Source organism: Lissotriton helveticus, chromosome 10, assembly GCF_964261635.1.
Source record: "Lissotriton helveticus chromosome 10, aLisHel1.1, whole genome shotgun sequence".
Classification (NCBI taxonomy): domain Eukaryota; kingdom Metazoa; phylum Chordata; class Amphibia; order Caudata; family Salamandridae; genus Lissotriton; species Lissotriton helveticus.
Window position 1 is genome coordinate 502,739,897 of NC_136071.1, and position 22,764 is coordinate 502,762,660.

The 22,764-nt window shown below is 46.7% G+C and overlaps 1 protein-coding gene across 5 annotated transcripts in view; it reads right to left on the minus strand.

Annotated features, from left to right (window-relative positions):
- The window catches only part of TEDC2 (tubulin epsilon and delta complex 2), a 332,149-nt gene that overhangs the window by 37,176 nt on the left and 272,209 nt on the right, over positions 1–22,764 (minus strand). For all 5 annotated transcript variants that reach the window (XM_078663007.1, XM_078663008.1, XM_078663009.1 and 2 more), the window contains one exon: positions 7,402–7,522. In XM_078663007.1, the coding sequence (XP_078519133.1) occupies positions 7,402–7,522 (121 nt within the window). The remainder of the gene's footprint in view (positions 1–7,401; positions 7,523–22,764) is intronic.

A 22,764-nucleotide genomic window follows, 5' to 3' on the forward strand; every position in this document is an offset into this window, starting at 1 on the left:
GGGGTTTAACATTATGGAGAGCAGGGGGTTAACATAAGTAAGAGCTGGGGTCTAACATTATGAAGAGCTGGGGTCTAACATTATGAAGAGCTGGGATCTAACATTATGAATAGCTGTGGTCTAACATTATGGAGAGCAGGGTCTAACATTATGGAGAGCTGTGGGCTAACATAAGGAAGAGCTGGGGTCTAACAGTATGGAGAGCAGGGGGTCTAACATTATGGAGAGCTGGGTGTTAACATTATGGAGAGCTTGGGCCTAACAGTATGGAGAGCTGGGGCCTAACATTATGAAAAGCTTGGGTCTAACATTATGAAGAGCTGGGGTCTAACATTATGGAGAGCAGGGGTCTAACATTATGGAGAGCTTGGGTCTAACATTACGGAGAGCTGGGGCCTAACATTATGGAGAGCTGGGGCCTAACATTATGGAGAGCTGGGGCCAAACATTATGGAGAGCAAGGGTGTAACATTATGGAGAGCTTGAGTGTCTAACATTATGTAGAGCATGGGTCTAACATAATGGAGAGCTGGGATCTAACTTTATGAAGAGCTTGGTCTAACATTATGAAGAGCTGGGGCCTAACATTATGGAGAGCTGGGGTAAAACATTATGTAGAGCTGGGGTCTAACATTATGGAATGCAGGGGTCTAACACTATGGAGAGCTTGGGTCTAACATTATGTAGAGCATGGGTCTAACATAATGAAGAGCTGGGGTCTAACATTATGAAGAGCTGGGGTCTAACATTATGGAGAGCAGGGGTCTAACATTATGGAGAGCAGGGGTCTAACATTATGAATAGCGGGGGTCTAACATTATGAAGAGCTGGGGTCTAACATTATAAAGAGCTGGGGTCTAACATTATGGGGAGCTTGAGTCTAACATTCTGTAGAGCATGGGTCTAACATAATGGAGAGCTGGGGTCTAACATTATGAAGAGCTTGGTCTAACCTTATGAAGAGCTGGGGCCTAACATTATGGAGAGCTTGGGTAAAACGTTATGGAGAGCTGGGGTCTAACATTATGGAATGCAGGGGTCTAACACTATGGAGAGCTTGGGTCTAACATTATGTAGAGCATGAGTCTAACATTATGTAGAGCATGGGTCTAACATTATGGAGAGCTGGGGTCTAACATTATGAAGAGCTGGGGCCTAACATTATGGAGAGCTGGGGTCTAATATTATGAAGAGCACGGGTCTATCATGAAGAGCTGGGGTCTAACATTACGAAGAGCTGGGGTCTGCCATTACGAAGACTTGGGGTCTAACATTATGAAGAGCTGGAGTATATAATCAGGAGGAGATGGAGTCTAACATTATGGAAACTTAGAAATAAGTGTAGGATCACTGGAAAACTTGGATTATTGTGATATCACAACATGGTCTGAGTTAGCTCTGTCGAAAAGGTGAAAACCTGGCAGCGTGAGGTTGTGCAAAGTGCTAAAGGGAATAGGTATGGGAGGGAGAAGTCCACCATTGCATGCACCGAAAGGCCCGTTGAGTCTCATGCCAGAGGAGCGGTGAATGGAATAGTGAACATGCAAACACTTGTGCACAAGTATTTGCTTGTGCCATTGTGCTTTCATAGCCCTGTAGTTGTGGTGCAGGAGTGCCACTGCATAAGCTGTACAGAGAAACTTCATGTGCACTGATATGGATTAGAAGTGCATGATTGCCCTTTGCTTACTTCTAGAGGTTTGCTGTTCCAGTACTCGAGCATGCAAGTACTTGTTGCTCTGAGCGATCCCACGTTCTTGGACCAGCATCAGGCTCTGGTTGAGACGCTAAAACTGTTTGTCGTGTAGTATGTGCATCAAGAACTGAGGCTACGTAGCATATGTGAAGATCTCCTAGCAATGGTGCCTCCCTGGTCAGGGACAGTGCTAGAGTCTCGACGGAGTGCCTTTCAGTAAAGGTGATTCTATATTCCTAATCCAAGAGACCAAAGAAACCAGATGTGGATTTAGAGTTCGCGTGGCAAAAAGCTGCACTGGATTTGCTGACAACAGGGATTGTGACTATAGAGACAAGCTGGAAAGGACAAGAGAAAAAATCTGCATGACTTTATGCACTCAGATTACTCTGATGAGGTTTGCAGAATAAAAACAATCTGTGTTATTGGGGAGATCAGTATGTGGGAACTGTTGTAGACTAAAAGAGAGCTAATTTTGTCACTGCTATTTTATTAAGTTATTTTTCTCGCTTTCCTCTCATCAAGCATGCATGTGGAAATTAGCACAGGGTGCACAATTTCTACACTGTTACATCATGCAGGTGTTCCCTTCATAATTTTCCTTTCTTTCAGTTAATGGAGACTTTGCAATTCCATAGGGAAAATAGGAGGATATATTAAAAGTGGGTACATTGGCATCTAAGAATGGCGGAGGAAGTTTGCAAAGAAACACAATCAGCCACTGTTTATAAGCCAGAGGCTCAAAGCAATTTAGGCTACCTCCAGATGATGAGAATGTAGGGAGTACAAATGAATGGGTGCATCCCAAGCCAATGTGGTTCCTGGATGTAAATTTGTTCGTCCAAACGAATGTGCTGGAAACCTAAATGTTTCTCGTTAGTTCGAGGAGGAAGGACTGTGACAGCAGAAGAGAAAAAAACTGTAGGATGGAGATCCATCTGCTGGTTTTCCTGATCTGCGTAATGAAGAATGATACTAAGAAAACATAGCGCTTCTTCACTGCCGAGATGAAGAACGAATCAAGTAGGAGGATTGCACAAGAGGCTTGTGCTTATTGGACAAGCAAGGGCAAGCAGCGTTGGAAGTAGCTGGCACAAACAAACCTACATTGTTGGGGTGAAATGACCTGGGATCCAATAAGGGTTGCGAAGGATTGCATGCTCTTGTTTTGCAAATGAAAGACGGTCTGGCTCGAGGAGGGATGAACGAGATGTTCCTCCTATGGTCACTGCATATACGTATATGTGATAAATGTATGTAATGAGTCGTTCACCATCCATTATCCAACAGCATCTCTATGTGCCCACCCAAAACTGGCAAGACAGCCTAAATACGGCGTTCTGTTGCTATAAATTACATTTCTTGTCTTAACACTCAGTTGTGAGAAAATAAATGTATTTAATAACACTCGCTCACACAAAACTCATGAAAAGTCAGTAAATCACTTAAGTGGGATAGTTTAGTTGGTGAATTTGAGGAAAACTGTTATCTCCATGATGTCTCCAATATATTATATATTTTAAGAGTAGTGGTCTTGAAGTCTTAAATGTAGGTATATCCAAAGCCAGAGTACTTTGACAAAGGGTTCTTCTGTATGCTTCTATCTTTGTATTTAATGTGAAAGAATAACGGCATGTTTTATCCTCAATGTTTTATCCTCAGCAAGTTATCCCTAAAAGTTCTCAACAGCATGTGTTTACTTGATGGCAAACGCCCCAACAGTTTATGCCTCAACTTTGTTTCAAGACAAGAGAGAGGCCTTTACTTCGAAGTGTTGAATGTTAAGGCCTTCAAAGTTTACCCTTCTGATGGTTTCAGTTTCTTCAATGTGGATGAATTAGACTTTGATATGTATGTATTTAGTATTTATTTGAAGCAAGTTTCATGCCCGTCATTATTAAGCTGGAATTGTGTAAAGATTGTTCCACTTGCCTCTTCTCAGACCCTATTTAGAGGTCAGTGGTTGTCTCCAAAAGCACAGCAGTAGAAGCAGATGCTCCCCTATGTGTTTCGGTTTGATGCAAGATACTTGAAGCAGATCCTGATGCTGTTCTGGAATGTTTTTTTACTTCCTCCAGTGTCATTCTTGACACTTTCTAGCATATAGGCACTCTTTAATAGTGGGAAAATTAGGAGGGCTCAGGATATACATAATAGATGAACCTTCTTTTAGACATTTTTGCATATAAAGGGACACTTCACAAATAATCAAGGAATTACTATCATTGCCTCTCTTTGCATTATTGCTGCCAACACCGCTATTGAATCTTAACTTAAACACCTTGTTGTCAACAAACTTCTCTACTTGAGTCTAACCAAACAGCTCTCCTTGATTACTGTCAATATTCCCCTATATTCTTTTCCTTTCTATTCTGTTCCTTGCTTCTTTGTCTGTTACTAACCTTTCATTCACAAGTGGTAAATCTCAGTTCAACCAATACATATTTCATACACTATCTAATAACTCTCGTACTATGTACAACTTTTTAACATTTCCATGTTTTTTTCTTCTAACTTGCTCCTCCTACCTATCTCCAGTTGTCCAATTCTGATGCTAATTTTAATACCTTCTACTTTCCCACTTTGATATCTCATCTGCCTTTATTACTCATCATAATGGAAGCTTGTGCATACTGTATGTCAGTATATTTGGTTTAATCTGTTTGCTCCTTTCCTTTGGATGGTTGTGAAATGCGGTCATTTATGCATAGAATTTTTGGTTCATCTTTTTAAAGTGGTCCGACACCTCTCTGGTAGTGTGTGCACTATACAAATTCACACAAATGAAATAAGATAACGAAAAAGTTGTGGGAAAAGAAAAGGCCAATTGGTGTTGAATTATGTTGAAAATAGTTCAGTAAACTGTCAAAGCGTAGCGGTCAAGGCATCCTAACAATGTGGTGTAGAAGAATTAGCAACCAGTAATCTGTCAAAGGAATGCTCTCTGATATAGAGAGGTGAGCCTTAGAGCTTTAGGAAATATTGTTGTTTCTCTCTGTAAGAAGAGACTGTCTATCTTGTCAGTCTAATAACAAGTACTATGAAAGCTTAGACACTGCCAGTTTGAACTTTTAATTGACTATGTTTAACCAGTGTTGACTTTAAACTTGCCATCTTTGGTGTGGTTTTCCCCCTACCTATTTGCCTTCAGACCCCCTGTTTTTCTGACTTTGTTTTTGCTGGCCGTACAAATCTATGCACTTTGCCACTGCTGAACTGGGCTAAGGAGCTTGTGCTCTTTCCTTAAAACATGGTATGATTGGTTAATTCCCAATTGACATATTTAATTCACTAGTAAGTCCTTAGTAAAGAGGCACTATCTGTGTCCAGGGCCTGTATAGTAAATGCTACTAGCGGGTCTGCAGCACTAATTGTGACACCCACTTAAGTGGCACGTTAAACGTGTCTCAGGCCTGCCATTTTAGCCTGTGTGTGTGCAATTTTAAACTACCATTTCAGCCTTGAAAAATAAACCTTTTGCCAGGCCCAAATCCTTCCTTTTTCATACATATGTCATCTGTAGTAGGCCATGTTCAGTCCAGAGGACAGGGTGCTGTGTATTTAAAAAGTTGGAGGTTTTACAAGTTGCGGTAATGCAAAAATGTCTCGGTCATTTTTCACTAGTGCAAGGCCTAACTCTTCTATAGGCTAACATTGGGGTTACCTTATTACATTTTATAAGTGCAATTTCCAAATGGGAACTGGTGACCAGATCAGGTTTGGTGTCTTTGGAATTGTAATGAAAAATCCTAACTAATGATGAAGTCAGATTTTAAATTATAATTTTGAAAATGTAACTTTTAGAAAGTTGACATTTTCCTGCTTTAGCCATTTGCTGCCTGCAGCCTGTCTCTGGGCCACCTGACGGGGTGAAGTAGGGAGCTTAGGTGTGTCTGGATGGGTCATCACTGATGGGATGGGAGGCATGAGCTGGGCACACATTAATATACTAAGCTATGAGGGAGAACTGGGTCAGGAAATTTCAAACAAAATATGGCTCAATATTTTGTCAAGGGAGGCAATATGTTCCATATGCTCTTAATACGAGACACAGGATTCCAAAATCACTGTACAATGGTTTTTAATATCCCGTATGCCCAATGTAATATTTGGAAGTTCAAATATTTGCTGGAGAATATGCAACTAATTTGGAAGGATATTTCACATATGCTAGTCATGTGAACACAAAGAAACCTTCTGGTAGAACACTAACCAGATCACAAGTATTCTTATAACTTTCAACCCTCTAGAGGTGCTACTGGGTGATGTTAACATGTACTATTTATCTGTAGCCCCAGAGAGACTGATCAGCCATCTGCTTTTAGTGATTTGCCTCAACATAGCCCGGAGACAGAAGACACCCTGAATACCCCCTATGCCATTATGGTTAGCTTGAGTTTGGAATATTTGTGCTTTAGAAAAGGTGGCAGCTATGGTCTTTGATAAAACAGGTGCTTATAAAAAGATCTAGGTCCAATTTTTACTTTTGTAAAACAGTTGGTGTCACAGAGTCTATGTTTTCCAACTGCAACTTATATGTTAGGGATGGCTGAAGTTTGCAGATCAGAGTCTCGTAGGGATTTATCAATGATATATTGCATTCCTGAGCCCATTTACAGACTGTGTGCATTCATAATTTTGAGTGTCTGCCATATTCTCCAGCTGTGTGCAATGCTGCATAAGATTACTCTTATAATTGTTTACTCCTCATGGCTGTTCTAATCACGTACCAACAAGATCTAATTAAAATTGTTTAAAAAGAATTGGGAGTTGAGGTGAAATATGGAGAGATAAGAAAAGGACTGATTAAATGATTAGGAACAGTGAGACAAGAAGAAAGGCATTAAATGCCTTGAAACAGAAGATAGGGATTTGGTATTGGTACGTAACCGGAGATACAGAGTATTTTGTCACTGTGTTCTCACACGGAAATACTGGTTGGAAAAGTTTTGTGGCAATGGGAGATGGACCAAGATGCAAAATCAGTACAGTGGTCAATGTGGCATGACCAAGAACACATGAAAATGATATAAGTTGTGTCTAGGGAAAGTTGATATGATGATGTGGTAGGAAGAGATAATTTTCAGAGTTATATGCCATATGAGTTTCACATTTGGAAGATTGTTGCTTAATTTACTTGTATTTTCCATTAAAGGAAAATGATGTGTTGTAAAGGAGCTTTATGTACAAGATGTGATCTGAGGGGGGCCTCCATTGATGGTCAGTTACACCTTGCCAGCTGATCAGATTGAAAGTGAAGATGCTCTCCTGGGCTTTTTACAATAAAAAGTCTAGGACACCACGCTTACAGAGGTTAACATTAAACAGTGATCCTACTAGTTTAAAACAGTACGGAGAATGTAAATAAATCATCAACAATTTAAACATCCACAGATATGGAAGCTTTGTTTAGCTTTTGTTCTTGATTTTGTTAGAATGTGCTAATTGGAAATAGAGAACAAACGTTACAAGGCCCTTTGGGACACTAACCTAAATTTAGAAAATAAGAAGGTGATGCCAGTGAGATTCAAGAATCTGATGACCAGTTAATCGGTGCTTCAACTATTTATGCCTTGCCATCTTTCCAGGACCTCTTCACACAATCCTCTCACCACAAATAAAAAACCCAAGACCGTCCACAAGTGTTCAGAATGAGAAGGGAAAATAATCTTGTTTACTGAGGGTGAAAGGCCCCCAGGACTCACCTTTATTTTCCAGCGAGGTCTGTGCTTGTAACTGCTGGTTCAGGAAGCTGTGAGTATTCCTGAAGCCCATCACTTCCATTCCTACCACTGCCGGACTGAAGGCAGGTGATACTGAATCAAACTTAGGAGCTCATCAAGGAAACATATTTTTTCGCTGGACAGCCTAACATAGTTAACACATTCCTTACATATTTCTCCACCTTCCCCACTCCTATATGTCCATGCTAACTCGATGTATTATTATTTGTTTTTAAATACAGAGATACAACAACATTGGCATAGAAACTCATTAAAGCCTCCAGGGTACATACACATTTTCATCAGAATAACCTCCCTGTTCTTTAGTCTGCAAGCAGGGCCCTTACCAGGTAACTGGAGGAGTGCCAGTGTATGTGAAAGGAAAAGGGATGTATGTTATGTGTGTTTGTGTACATGTGCGTATGTGGGACATTGTGTGTTTATATGGAGAAGTGATTTTTTTTAATATGCAATCAACTTAGATTGATGAAGGTATGAGTAGGTGTTTAACAGTGTTTAAGTAGCAGTGTTGAGAAGATATATACATATATATACATACATACATACACACATATATATACACACATATATACACACACGTATACACACATATTTATACATACATACACACATATATATACATATATACACACATATACATATCTACACATATATATATTCACTGAAAAAACCATAGGTTATAGACCATATATAGTTAGGAATTAGCATTTAAAAAACCTTATTTTACTCACACAAAACCATTGAAATTCCATATATAGTTAGTTGCACTAACTATATATCGCGCACCCGCAATCCACTGCTGATGATGTCACATATTACATCATTCATGACATGGTCAGTGACATCACTGATGACATCACTGATGACATCTCAAATGACATCACTGATGACATCACTGATGACAACATCCAGTGACTGTATGTTTCTGTAAAGTTAAAATATGTCTTACATATTGAAGAATGAGTGGATGTATAAGTGTCTGGATGAAGGATTTAGTAGGTGCATGACTGACTGTATGAGTGAGTGATTAAATGTGTCTCACTGAGTGCATGGGTTAGTGACTAAACTGTTTTAATTTGTGCATCATTGTGTCTGTTGTTCATCTGCTGCATGTGTTGATCATTAGCTATATGACTAACTATATGGGTTATTGATTGGTTGCCCAAGTATTTGTATGGGAGACTGAGTGTGTGTGTGGGTGGCTGGGAGGTGTATGACTCTGTGCATATATGTGTGAGCAGTTGATTCACTAGATGTATGGGTCCAAAAGTGCATGTGGAAACAGCTGTATGGGCGGTTGACTGTGTGCATGAGTGTATTGGTGAGTGAATGGATATCTCAGTGCTACATGTCAAAGTAAGTACATATGTAAAACACAGTACATGTGAGAGTTGACATATATAAATAACTGTGCATAAGAGCCAGTGAATGTGTGAGTGGCTGTATGGATCATTGTGAACTTGTATCAGGGATTGTATAAGAGAGTAAATATGTGTTAGTATATGTTTCAATAAGTAAGGTGAGTATAACTATATAGTTGAGGAAATGGAGGTGTGATTGATTCTTTGCAAGACTGACTAGGTGTGTGAGTAACTCCATGGATGAGTGTTTACACTGAGTGTATCTAAGGTTATATTAGAGTCTGAAGAGGTTCATCGTATCATCACATGAATGATGTCATCAGTGATGTGATCAGTAATGTCAAATGAGATGTCATCAGTGATGTCATCAGTGATGTCATTTGAGATGTCATCAGTGATGTCATCAGTGATGTCATTTGAGATGTCATCAGTGATGTCATCAGTGATGTCACTGACCATGTCATGAATGATGTAATATGTGACATCATCAGCAGTGGATTGCGGGTGCGCGATATATAGTTAGTGCAACTAACTATATATGGAATTTCAATGGTTTTGTGTGAGTAAAATAAGGTTTTTTAAATGCTAATTCCTAACTATATATGGTCTATAACCTATGGTTTTTTCAGTGAATTTTCAAGGTTTTGTAAATGCTAATTCCTAACTATATATGGTCTATAACCTATGGTTTTTTCAGTGAATTTCAATGGTTTTTTAATAGCAAATATCATAAGCTGTCGAATGTCAAGTGCGTGGTAAGTGAAAACATTTTCGTGTTTATGCACACTGATCTGCTTTGAATGGTGCCCCCCCCCCCTCATTTCTATTAGGAGTACTCTCTCTTTGCAGATAGTGAAAGGTAGTTAACGCAGGCCTTTGCCCCCGTTGTAATACGTCGTGCCTGCTTCTCTCTCCATTTGATTGATTGTTATCCAAGCATTTACTGTTTTAGAATTGGTTCTCTTTGGTTCATTCTCTATTTACAAACAAACACAGAGTCGCAGTACTCTGTTTAGTCTTTGCAGATAACGAAAAATCGTGTAAAAAAAAAAAGAAAAGGAATCGAGCAAAATCAGTAGGCCACTAATGGGATCTCTTTTTGACCTCGCTAAAATAGAAACATTAGGAACAACCCCTCATGACAAATACAAAACTAGTGAGATGAACTGAACTCCACACAATGATGGCTGCAAAACAGCTCGGCTCCGCCACCCACCCCGCCCAAAATAACGATAAAGAGCGGCTGCCATGATTGGTTGCGGAATGGCCACGACGGAGCTACGAAATGGTGGTGCTCTCATGCTAACCCCAGCTTCAGTCTGAAACATCCAGAAACACTGTAGACTACCAATTCGATCAGTTCCGGTAGCGCCCCAATGTAACCCGGTAGAGAAGAACTAGCCCTCCCCTCTTTGACTGATGGTTCTTGTTGCCTGTCCCTTCTGTTGTCATTTAACAGAACTATTTAGCCTGCTGAAAGGGGTTGTGTTCCGACCGCTGGTTGGTGGAGACATTTTCACTATATTCTGGACCTGCGTTGTCGCGTAATGCGTCATATGACGCGCCGCGTTAGCGCATCCGGAAGTCATCCGGGGCGCGACGCGCAGCGCGTAACGTAAGCATAACAAGTCATGTGACTTGTTAATAAAACTTTTCATTGGTTCATTTTACTTTTCTTATTCTAATGATGAAAGGCTTGGTCATATGACCTAAAAATTACGCTTTTTATTACTTCTGAACATTATTTTTTCTTAAATATATGTTATAATGTTCCAGGCTAATGTACTTTCCCGGAAAATTTACAACTGTCCTGCAAGTAAAATATATTCTTTTTTCGAGAAAAAGAGCGTTTCTTCGTCCCATGACGGAGCCGTTGAGCAAAAGAGGGTCGACCTGCTGTCTTAGTCGCCGATACGCCTGAATATGAGATTCTTATCGATCACTTTATGTTGCAGGAGTAGAAAACACAACAGCCCTTGACCATTTATCTTTACTGCGTTCCTGCGTATTATACCTTTTACCCTTCATGTAATTGGTCTGCTTTATTTCACTTGCCTTTTAATGATTCTAAAACAGTGACTATTATTAAAAACTTTACCAATGTATATACTACTACCATGTTTTCTTTTAAAAACCTTTATTGTGAAAATTTCATTATACAAATACGAGCCTATAACCACGTGGGCCGGCCACGGAGCAAACTGTAATCGTATATGATGAGTAGACATTTACACTGTAGAGGAACGTAACGGGCGGGCCATTAGGTTGCAAGAACTAAGGTGTCTAACAGATGCGGAATCGGTGGACGTACATTTTATAATTAAAATACGACAGGGCCAGTTACAATAAAATTATCTAGATATACATTTGCGGGCAAGTACCATGGGTGACGTTAATTCGAACTTTCAATAGTACAGTAATCAATAACACATCAGAACTTAATATCAATAGGGATGTCGAAATATTCAATCAATTCTCGTCCCCGCCCGCCATATGCTTCAAAACTGCATACGTATCTCGTGATTTCAAGGTTCTGCAACCAGTACACAACAAGGAGTTACGAGTCCCATTTATTCCGGCGCCATTTTGGGCGAGGACGGGCAGGTCCAGGATATAGTCAAAATGTCTCTACCAACCATCGACTATGATGATGTTCATATGCTGTATTTATTAGAGTAACACTCATCTGTCCACATGAAATTAATTTGCCACAATCTAAACATGTCATTTTAATCTTTCCAAAGTTCTAAATATTTGGGACCATTTCCCTTGCCTCTGATGCTGTCAGTGCCACTTCTTTGATGAATGTACTGGCAGGTCGGGGGTTCTCCTCCAAATCTCTCTTTCATGCAGCACTATAATTAATTGGTGCCACCTCTCCATATGACGATGCATGGTATAGTTACCATAACTATATTTTTTTTCGGTTCCTCTGGAGAGTACATCGTGGCAGATGAAGCGTGTAACGTACCGGGAATTTACCTTTTTTTGCATGTACAGGAAAGGAAAAAAAAAAATCAAGCGTCCGAGTTCTAAAGTGTCCCAGGGCCATTTTAGTACACCAGGCCCAAATCCAAAGAACAGGCCGCCATTTTGAGAGTCCTGTTGCAGCCGCCTGTCGCTGTAGCATCAAGAGCGGCCGAAACTCAGCTGAATGGCAACTGAAACGGTAAAGGGGCGCCCCACTACAGCAGACGAGCCTCCACCTAGGAAGGCCCGTTCACGCCGCCCCCCCCCCCCCTTCGGGCACCCCACGCCGTTATTCGGAGCAGTATTGTAGGATGGCCACACCAGTGCGGCAACTTGCTAGACATCACCTCGGTGGTAACCGAATCTCAGCGCCTTCTGGTGTCTTCTCTTCAGAAAATATTCTTGCGCTACCTTTGCCCCATTCGCACATCGGTCCGCTACTGACGCCATCTCACAGGCTAATGGGGCGCCCCACGCCGAGTTTCAGCATTGTAGGATGATCACACCAGTACAGCAACTTGCTAGACATCACCTCGGTGCCATCCGGATCTCGGCGCCCCACTGCAGATGAAGTGCCTCTCAACTATGAAACCACCACGGTGCCATCCGGATCTTGGCGCCTTGTGCTGGTTCCGGCCTATTCACACATCGGTCCGCTACTGACGCCATCTCACAGGCCAACGGGGCGCCCCACGCCGACTTTCAGCATTGTAGGATGGCCACACCAGTGCGGCAACTTGCTAGACATCACCTCGGTGCCATCCGGATCTTGGCATCTCAACGCCTAGTGGTATCTTCCATACAGAAAATATTCTTGCGCTGCCTTTGGCCCCATTCGCACATCGGTCCGCTACTGACGCCATCTCACAGGCCAACGGGGCGCCCCACGCCGACTTTCAACATTGTAGGATGGCCACACCAGTGCACCTTACTAGACACCACCTCGGTGCCATCCGGATCTTGGCGCGTTGTGCTGCCTTCGGCCTATTCGCACATCGGTCCGCTACTGACGCGAACTCACAGGCCAACAGGGCGCCCCACGCCGACTTTCAGCATTGTAGGATGGCCACACCAGTGCTGCAACTTGCTGGACACCACCTCGGTGCCATCCGGATCTTGGCGCGTTGTGTTGCCTTCGGCCTATTCGCACATCGGTCCGCTACTGACGCCGCCTCACGTGCCAACGTATTTTCTCCGCATTTTATACCCTATGCCGCATAACAGGTCATGTGACTTGTTTATAAAACTTTTCATTGGTTCATTTTACTTTTGGTTTCCTAATGATGGAAGGCTTGATCATATGACCTAAAAACAACACTTTTCATTGGATGAAAACTTTTTTTTTTCCCCAAACGATGAAAGCCCCACCTTGTTTCTGGATGTTTCAGACTGAAGCTGGCGTCACCATGAAAGCACCACCATCTCGTGGCTCCGTCGTAGTCATTCCGCGAGCAATCATGGCAGCCGCTCCCCACCAGAAGCCTGCAGGAGTAGGGGGCCCCCAAAACTTTTGATGAATCCTCAAGGCGGAGGGGACGCTTTCGAGAATGGGGTCCAAGACCTAGCAGACAAGCGTCCGATTTCCAAGGTGTCCCAGGGCCATTTCAGTGGACCAGGCCCAAAAAGGAAACAGCCTGCCGCCATTTTGAGAGTCCTGTGACAGCCGCCTATCGCTGCACCGCAAGAGTGGGCGCAACTCAGCTGAATTGCGGCTTTTGACACAGTGGACCAAAAGCGGACGGAATGGCAACTGAAACGGTAAAGGGGCGCCCCACTACAACAGACGAGACTCCACCTGGAGAGGCCCGTTCACGCCGCCTCCCCCGGGGCGCCCCACGCCGTTATTCGGAGCAGCATTGTAGGATACCAAAACCAGTGCGGCAACTTACTGGACATCACCTTGGTGCCATCGTTCTGCTGCCTTGGAATTATTCGCACAACAGTTTGCTACTGATGACCCACCCCCCGCGACGCCCCACGCCGGATTCCGAAATCAGTGAAATCTGGACGTTGTGCTGCGTTGGGACTATTCGCACAGCCGACCGCGACTTCGTTGTTTTTCCCTAAAAATGTTTATATGTTATTACTGTTTTTGTTTTCTTGTATATATTTATAAGTTATTAAAGTTTTATAATCTTACTACTTTGTTGGAGTGCTATATATTTTTAATGTGACACATAATTGTAAAAACTTTGATGTACAAAGAGTCATCCCTGGAATCTTCCGCTTCAGGCTCGGTCCCCTCCCCAATCACAATACAGGATGGTTTTCAGATAATAGGAACGCGTCTGCTGTGACGGATCTCATCGAGTGTGGGCCTTGATCTACTATAACTCCTTTGAAGAGGGGTGATTCTTTACAGCTGGGGCCATAAACTACATCTGCAGGGCTAGCTGATAGCCTAGGACCGGCCTGGACAATCGGACACAGAGGAAAAGGAGTGTCAGAGGGTGCGGTAGTGAATAGGGCGAAAGGGAGGTGTCGGGCGGGCACAGGGTGTGATTCTCAGGGAAGAGCAGCGCAGATGGGGGGTGGTTTATTACCCATGCATAAGACAGAGAGCGGGGGTGACCACTGCCTGGGGGAGATGCTTGCGAGGGTGGGGAGCCATGCTAAGGATCGACAGCGTGCAGAGAGTGCGTCTGGTCAAGGCATCTAAAATGACTGCCGTGCACGACAAAAGTGTGGCATTTGAAAAAAGGCAAGATGGCGCAGACAATGTTTTTCAACACTTCCTGATTTCCTTCCAATCGAACGTTAACAGACGTTGGGGCATATTACCAAAGTTAAGCGATATTTATCCCTAACGATGCTTAGCAACGAATTTTTTACCGCTAAGCATCTTCAGAAATTATTGCAGATAAACCTTGCTATTATCAAGGTTTATCGCAAATACGATAAAAAACGACCGCAATGCATTAATATCGCTGAAAACTCAGCGATATTCATGCATTACCGAGCTAATGCTCTTAGCCATGTTATCCACCTCCCATTGGATAACATGGCTAAGAACTGCTCAGGGCAGGTGGTAGCTTTTGGAGATATTCGCGCTTATCGCGAATATTTCCAAAAGTTGGTAATAGGAGATAGCGATGTTAGCGACTGTTTCCAGTCGCTAACATCTTGGCATGCCCACTTTGCATGTCATTAGTGATAAATATCACTCACATGCAAAGTGGGGCCCAAGATGGTCGCTATCTCCTACTAGCCGTCGCTAACTGGTGTTAGCAACAGCTAGGTAATACAGAGATAATTTTATCTCCGCGAAGCGGAGCGCTGTTACAGATATATATCTGTTTTTGAACGTTAATTTCTCAAAATCCACTGAAGCACATATATTGAGACCTAGCAAAGGCACATCGAGCTACCAGTCCCTACAATTTTGCCAAGTTTCGTGCAAATCCATTCAGCCGTTCGATTATTATTATTATTTATTTTTTTGCCCCGCGGGGCCCTTTTAAAACCTCCACATCAAACCTAAGAGGTCAAGGAGGATCTACTATGCCCCCTTATGGTCATTTGCCCCTTCGCTTTGGCCTCCTCTTGTCTCTCGATCCTACCGAGAGACAAGATGGCGGCCGCTACGGACTGTTTGCAATGTTTACAGACGCCGGAGAACCAATCAGCTTCGCAAACCTCCGTTACGCGAAGCGGAGCGCTGTTACAGATATATATCTTTTTTTGAACGTTAATTTCTCAAAATCCACTGGAGCACATATATTGAGACCTAGCAAAGGCACATCGGGCTACCAGTCCCTAATATTTTACCAAGTTTCGTGCAAATCCATTCAGCCGTTCGATTATTATTATTATTATTTTTTTTTGCCCCGCGGGGCCCTTTTAAAACCTCCACATCAAACCTAGAGGGTCAGGGAGGATCTACTATGCCCCCTTATGGTCATTTGCCCCCTCGCTTTGGCCTCCGCTTGTCTCTCGATCCTACCGAGAGACAAGATGGCGGCCGCTACGGACTGTTTGGAATGTTCACAGACGCCAGAGAACCAATCAGCTTCGCTTCACAAAGCTCCGTAACGCGTAAAGTCCGCGAACCGGAGCGCTGCCCGGTCCGCTGTTACAGATGAATATCTTTTTTTGAACGTTAATTTCTCAAAATCCACTGAAGCACATATATTGAGACCTAGCAAAGGCACATCGGGCTACCAGTCCCTACAATTTTGCCAAGTTTTGTGCAAATCCATTCAGCCGTTCGGGCTAAAAGTGAGGCCAACCGCCCTATGGAAAACTCAATGTTAAAAACACGTTTTGGGACCCCCTTTTTTCTCGGCCCCCCCTTGACGAACCCCCCCCAAATTTTCAAGGGCTGCTCAGAAACAAAATGTGCCATTTCCCTGAAAATTTCAGCCAATTCCGTCCACAAACGCCAAAGTTATTAGACATAGAATTTTCAAAAATCCCATAGAGAAAAAATCCTAACTATATATACCTACTGGCGACCGCCAGTAGGTAATATATATATATACATATATACACACACATATATATACATATATACACACATATATATATACATATATACACACACATATATATACATATATACACACATATATATACTTTTTTTTTTTTTATTTAAATTTGTTTTATTGTTGCAGTAAAGTATGTCAGTACAGAATATACAGTCTGCCGACGTGGCCTCAACATTCAGCCACGAACAGCTATGTGTGCAACGTTTTCTTGCTATATAGAACTGGTACACATAAACATGACTTCGGTGAATCAGTGCATTATAATCATGTAAAGGCTCCCGCAGGCTGAGAGGCGATGGGACGGTATCGCCATAGGGGCGATGAATAAGATCAGATGGGTACGTTCATGCCATAACAGCGCCGAATCAGGATCTGTACCGTGCACATAACAGTGTTACCAGTGAACAGGGGGGTAACGGAACTGTGGGAGGGAAGCATGTAGGCGATAGCAGGGTCTAAGTAGGGAAATAATGGCGGCGGGTGTCGAGGGGGGGGGGGGGGGGGAAGAAACCCACGGCTGGCTGGACATGCGAGAGGTTGCCTAGGACGTGGGGGGTTATCTGGGTTCGACTCTGGGGTGGCTCACTTCAGGCCAAGGCTACCGGTCTCCTCGGGTGGGGGGAGGGGAAGGGTCAGGCGAGTCTCCAGCTTGCGTGGACTGGCGGAATCTGTGAAGGAGCATGGCCCATTCCATGGAGATGGGAAGTTTGCGCGCGCCCTTGGCTTCTTCTTCCCTTAAAGCGTCTTCCTTCGCTGCCGCCCATTTGCTAACCGCCCCTTTCCATTGTGCTATGGGGGGACCCTCTGGGGATCGCCAGCGCATGGTTATACATCTATTGGCTAGTAGGAGCGCTAAAGACACGAAGCGCCTATGCACCGGTTCACGCTTAGAGATGTGGAGGATGCCTAATGCACTGGACTCCCAGGTGGCTAGTGTAGTGAGACCCGTGAGTTCCAGTAGTGTGTCGTGCACCCCCTGCCAGAAAGGTTGGAGATCGGGACAGTCCCAAAACATGTGACGGAAGTTCGCAGCTGGGGAACAGCATCTGGGGCACAAGAATGGCGTGGAGGGGTAGAACTTCTGCAATCGCGCTGGGGTGAGATATGCCCAGTGTAACATGCAATATTGAATATTTTTGAAGCGGGCGTTCCTAGAGACGCGTTTAGGGGCCTCAAGAGCTTTAGTCCATTCCGAGTCGTGCAGAGCACGGCCTATGTCCTCTTCCCAAGCGGTGCGTAGGGTCGTCAGGGGGGTGTATGAGAGTTCCCGGATGGATTTGTATAGCCATGTGACCAGGTGGCGACCCACCCCCATATGTAGGATAGTATGTATTACTGGATGCGTGTCTGGCTCGCCATTTTGGAGATTGAAATGGGGTCGGTATCCGTCGAGCAGTTGCCTATACCTGAGGAATTGGCCTGGGGGGAGCCCGGATTCTGCGACCAGGCGGTCCAGCGGTTTCAACTGACCCTCCTCGAAGAGTGATTCTAGATCTGTGATGCCACAGCGGGACCAGTCGGCGAGTAGTGGGGCCGCAAAGTAGGAATCCTGCTTGGGGCCGCCTATGAGCGGTAGCAGCGGGGAGTATGGGGGTCTAGCGGGGGACAGCCGGTGTATCCGCAGCATACATCGGCGCGCTATCGTCACCTGGAGGGGGTAAGTGCGCCGTGGCTTGGTGCCCGGAAGGAGCAGACGGGTGAGTTCCGGAGTCATGATCCTACCAGTAGAAGTAACCGTCTCCTGAGGGTAACGGTCCGCTGTCCAGTAGGACAGCCACTGGAGCTGTGCTGCGAGGAAATATGCCTCGAAGGATGGAGCTCCGAGTCCCCCCTGTGTTGTGGGGAGTTGAAGAGTTTTCAGGGCGACTCTGTGGCGGCCTGCTCCCCAGATGAGAGTCCCTAAGAGGGAATCAACGTCGCGAAAGAAGGATCTGGGTGGTATCACCGGCAGGTTCGTGAAATGGTAGAGGAGCCGGGGGAGCATCACCATTTTAGCAAGGGCTATCCGTCCAATCGGGGCCAGTGGTAATTTATTCCAGAAGGCTACCGTCGGGCGCAAACTCTCGAGTACCTTGCGGTGGTTGCCTTCAAAGATGTCCGTCGGAGAATGGTATAAGCGGACGCCGAGGTATCGGGGAGCTTCCGTGGACCATGAAAGCCTATGTGGTCCAAGGTCGATGTCTCGGGGGGGTAGGTCCGGGTGTAGGGGGTAAACCGTGGACTTGTCCCAGTTGACTTGTAGACCCGAGGCAGTTGCAAAGTCCGCCAATGTGGCCCCTATGGGGGTTAGGTCCATTTCAATGTCTCGGACATAGATGAGGAGATCATCCGCGTACATGGACACACAATGGGTCCCGTCTGCAAGCGGTACTCCCCAGTCCACACCCTCCCGACGCAGCCGAACCGCCAGCGGCTCGACTGCTAGCGCGAACAAGAGGGGCGACAAGGGGCAACCTTGTCTTGTGCCTCGTCGGACTGCAAACGCCGGTGAGATACGTTTCCCGATACGCACTCGAGTAGTGAGGTCGGTGTATAGGAGGCGGGTATATGCCATGAGCGTCGGGCCGAGATTAAGGCGCCGCAGGACCGAAAATAGGTAGGGCCAGGTGAGGGTGTCAAACGCCTTCTCCAGGTCCATAATGAGGCAGGCAGCGCGGGGAAATCTGCCGCGTACCTGATCTTGGATATGGAAGACTCGGCGGAGGTTCTGGGAGGTATTCCTCCCGGGGACGAAGCCGCATTGGTCGGGGTGGACCAGCGGGCGTATGACCTGCGCGTAACGATCAGCTAGGATCTTCCCCAGGATCTTACAATCAGCCGACAGGAGTGTAATAGGCCGGTATGACCCCATGTGAAGCGGATCTCTGTGGGGCTTAAGAAAGGTGACAATCACGGATTCCCGTAGCGACTGGGGCAGTTTCCCCAAGTGGAGTGACGCCCCGAACACCCGTGACAGACGGGGAACCACCAGGGGAGAGAATGTTGCGTAGTATTCTAGTGGGAAGCCGTCCAGTCCCGGTGCTTTATTTCGGGACATGGCGCGTATCGCTTGGGTGATGTCAGAGGGAATTATCTTGGCGTCGAGCGTGCGCTTGTCGGAATCCGATATCGTGGGCAGCGTCAGAGGGTCTAAGAACTGATCTGCGGTAAACGGGGTACAGCATGCCGGGGCTTCGTACACTCGTGTATAATGGCGTTGGAATGCTAGGAGAATCTCTGCTTGTGATTGCACCAGTACACCCTCCGGGTTGAGAATGTCCGTGATCGGCTTGATTTCGGTGTCCTGCTTCGCCATCCAGGCCAGAAGCGCCCCGGTTTTGTCTCTGTCTTTGTGCACCCGAGAGGCGTATGCCCTGAAGTTATACTTACGGAGGTCAGCGCAGGCAGTTTGATATTCCGTTTTGGCCTCAGCCGTAAGTACGGCGTGTTCCTCCGAGTCGTCAGGCCGTTTGGTGAGAGCAGCTAGAGCTTGTTCCGTCGTTAAGAGCGACCGTTCTAAGGTGCGGCGGACCCCCACTATCTGTTTGATGCATTCTCCCCTCGCCACCACTTTATATGCATCCCACTCCACTAGTACCGATGACGTTGTGTTCTCATTGTGTATAAAGTAGTCGCGTATGCTGGTTTTGTGCGCGTCCCTGAAGACCGGGTCCGTTAGGCAGTCTCTGGGGAGGCGCCAGGTGGGGACCGGTGGATGCGGGGGGCGCCAGGTAAGCCATATTATGTGGGCATCATGATCCGAGAGGATCCGTCCCAGGTAATCTGTAGATGTAACCTTGGGGAGGATCGGAGCAGAGCAGAGGAAACGGTCTAGGCGGACCCGAAGGTTGTGTGGAATCGAGTGGAAGGAGTAGATGCGAGCCAGTGGGTGTAGGTGTCGCCATGCATCAGTGAGCGCCCAGTGTGTGGTCCACGCCTTGAAGAGGGCCGCCTGCCGGGGGGCCGGGGAGTGCGTGGGGGGAGGATGGGAGCGGTCCAGCGAGGGGTCCAGTGTGCAGTTAAAGTCGCCTCCCAGCACCCATGGGACTGTGGTGAACTGGGCCAGGACGCCCGTAAGGTGATCCCAGAACCGGTCCTGATCCGTATTAGGGGCGTATATGCTGCCAAGAAGTACCCCTTGCCCATCTAGAATTCCCTCCAGAAGCGCGTATCTGCCCTCTCTATCTACTATTCGCCGGAGCGCCCGGAAGGGAGTACCAGGTCTCACCCAAATTAATGCGCCGCGTGCGAACGCTGAATATTGCGTGGCGCAGATGGTCCCTCGCCATTTGGCTTGTAGGCGAATGAGTTCAGTAGCGTTAATGTGCGTCTCTTGTAAGAACGTTATGTTGGCCGCCATGCGCCGTATGTAGGAGTATACAGAGTAGCGCTTGCTGGGCGTGTGCAGGCCCCGTACATTTAGTGTAAGGATACTAACGTCAGAGTGGGGGACCGCCATTTCTAGGGTGACGTGTTTGGGGGAGGGGCACCTCTACAGTTCCCGTGTGCCGCCCATGTGTGCGTGTCGTGTATGTTCCTGCGCGCCAAGCTTCCTTAAACGTGGGGGGGGGACTGGGGAGGTGAACAGCAACTAGAACTTCGGGTGGGTAACTGTCCCAATACTGAGGATACGTCACTGGGGGTGGCATATCCAAACTAGTGTCCCACTAGGGGAAAAAAGTCAATAGAAGTTTGCGGGGGTGGCAGCATGTGTCGTTGCTGGGCCTGTGCGCGGATCGGGCTCTAGTAGGAGAAGTATCTATCGCTCGCTGGCGCTTACAGTTATCTAGTAGAGCAGTCTAGGCTTCTAGACGCCGCGCATCATCACAGGCATTCAAGAAAAGGATATGTCAGGTGACAGTTCAGTTGTTCACGAGGAGGTGACAGGTTGGCTGGTCAGGGCAGCGTCCAGTGTGTGTGCCACAACAAGGGGGGAGGAGATCGGGCCAAATCCCGACATAGTTCCATCGCTGTCCCGATCTTTCTCTGGGGTGAATAGGTGTGGCTGACCTTCCAAGTCCGAAGCCGGGGGTGACGAAAGTACTTCAGTGACCACCCGCAGGGCGTCTCGTCGTTCCTGCATGATTTGGGTGAGATCGGGTGAGCCCGCTGGGGAGGACGTCTGGCTCTTGGGGTGGCCAGATCGCCCATGGTTAGCGCCACGTTTCCTGGGCCGTCTGTAGTCAGTATTGCGCGCCTTCCGAGGTCCGGGCTTAGGGATCAGCGGGCAGTGAAATTCGGTCCAGTCCTGTGCGTCTGCCGCCGTGTCGAAGAAGAGGGCTTTCCCTTTGTGGATCACCTTGAGGCGGGCAGGAAACAGCAGGGAATATTGAAGATCGTTTGCGTGGAGGCGCCTCTTGACTTCTAAAAACGTGGATCGACGCTGTTGAACCTCCCTGGCATAGTCTGGGAACACCATAACGTGTTGGTCCTCTACCTGTAGGGGGCCCGCCGTCCGGGCCGCACGAAGCACTGCATCCCGGTCCCGGAAGTGCAGAAACTTGGCCAGCATGGGCCGCGGGGGAAGACCAGGTTTGGGCGCCCGGGCCGGGACCCTGTGTGCCCTCTCGATGGAGAAGTATGGCGACCGGTCACAGTCCGGGGTGAACGATTTAGTCCAGGATTCCATGTAGGTCAGAGGGTCCGAATTTTCAATCCCCTCCGGTAGGCCCAGGACGCGAATGTTGCAGCGTCTCGAGCGCCCCTCCAAATCCACTGTGCGTTCCTCCAGGGTCGCCACGCGGCGTAGGATCTCCTGCGTATCTGCTGCCTGCGATTGCACCGTTGGCTGCAATTCAGTTACGACCCGCTCACCCTCCTTCACTCTATCCGCCAGTTTACGGTGTTCATCTCGGATTAGGCTAATGTCTGTTGCCAGGGTGCCCAATCTCTCCTCCATCGAGAGGCGAGACATTTCTATTGCTGCCAGCACCTGGTCCAGCTTCGTTGATAGCGTAGGGTCGTCTTGCGACGTATTGGACTGTGTCCATGCCCTCGTCTGGGGAGGGGGGGGCATCTTCTCGACAGCCGTTTCCGGGACTGTCGTCCCTTGGGTGCCCCTCGGCTTCCCCATGGGTGCTGTTGAGGGGAAGAGGGGGGGGTTTCCCCTCGGTCGTCGCGTGTCCTGCGGGTGGTAGGTCGTCGCCACGTGGTATCGGTGGGTGAATGGTCCGCCACTCCGGATCCTCCAGGTCCAAGGCGAGGTTCGTTTCACCCCGGGGGGCCACCACCAATGGCGTCAAGGGTTGTAAGCGGTTTCCGGGGTCGGTGGATTCGACCGTGTGGGGGTCTCTGCACTCCACGGGGCGGGGGCCAGTGCCCGTGTTGACCGGCAGGGCAAGGTCGGGTGGCGTGGGCTAGGGGAGGCGCTGACAATGTCTTCAGTGCTAGTGGAATGCTCCCGTCCCCAGAGCGGGACTCATGGCTGTTCCCGGTGTCAGGCCTGCACAGGCGCCATGTCAAGGTCAGGCACTCGGATTCACTGGGCAGTTCGTACCTGTGAGTGCGACCTGGGCGTCCTGGTCGGG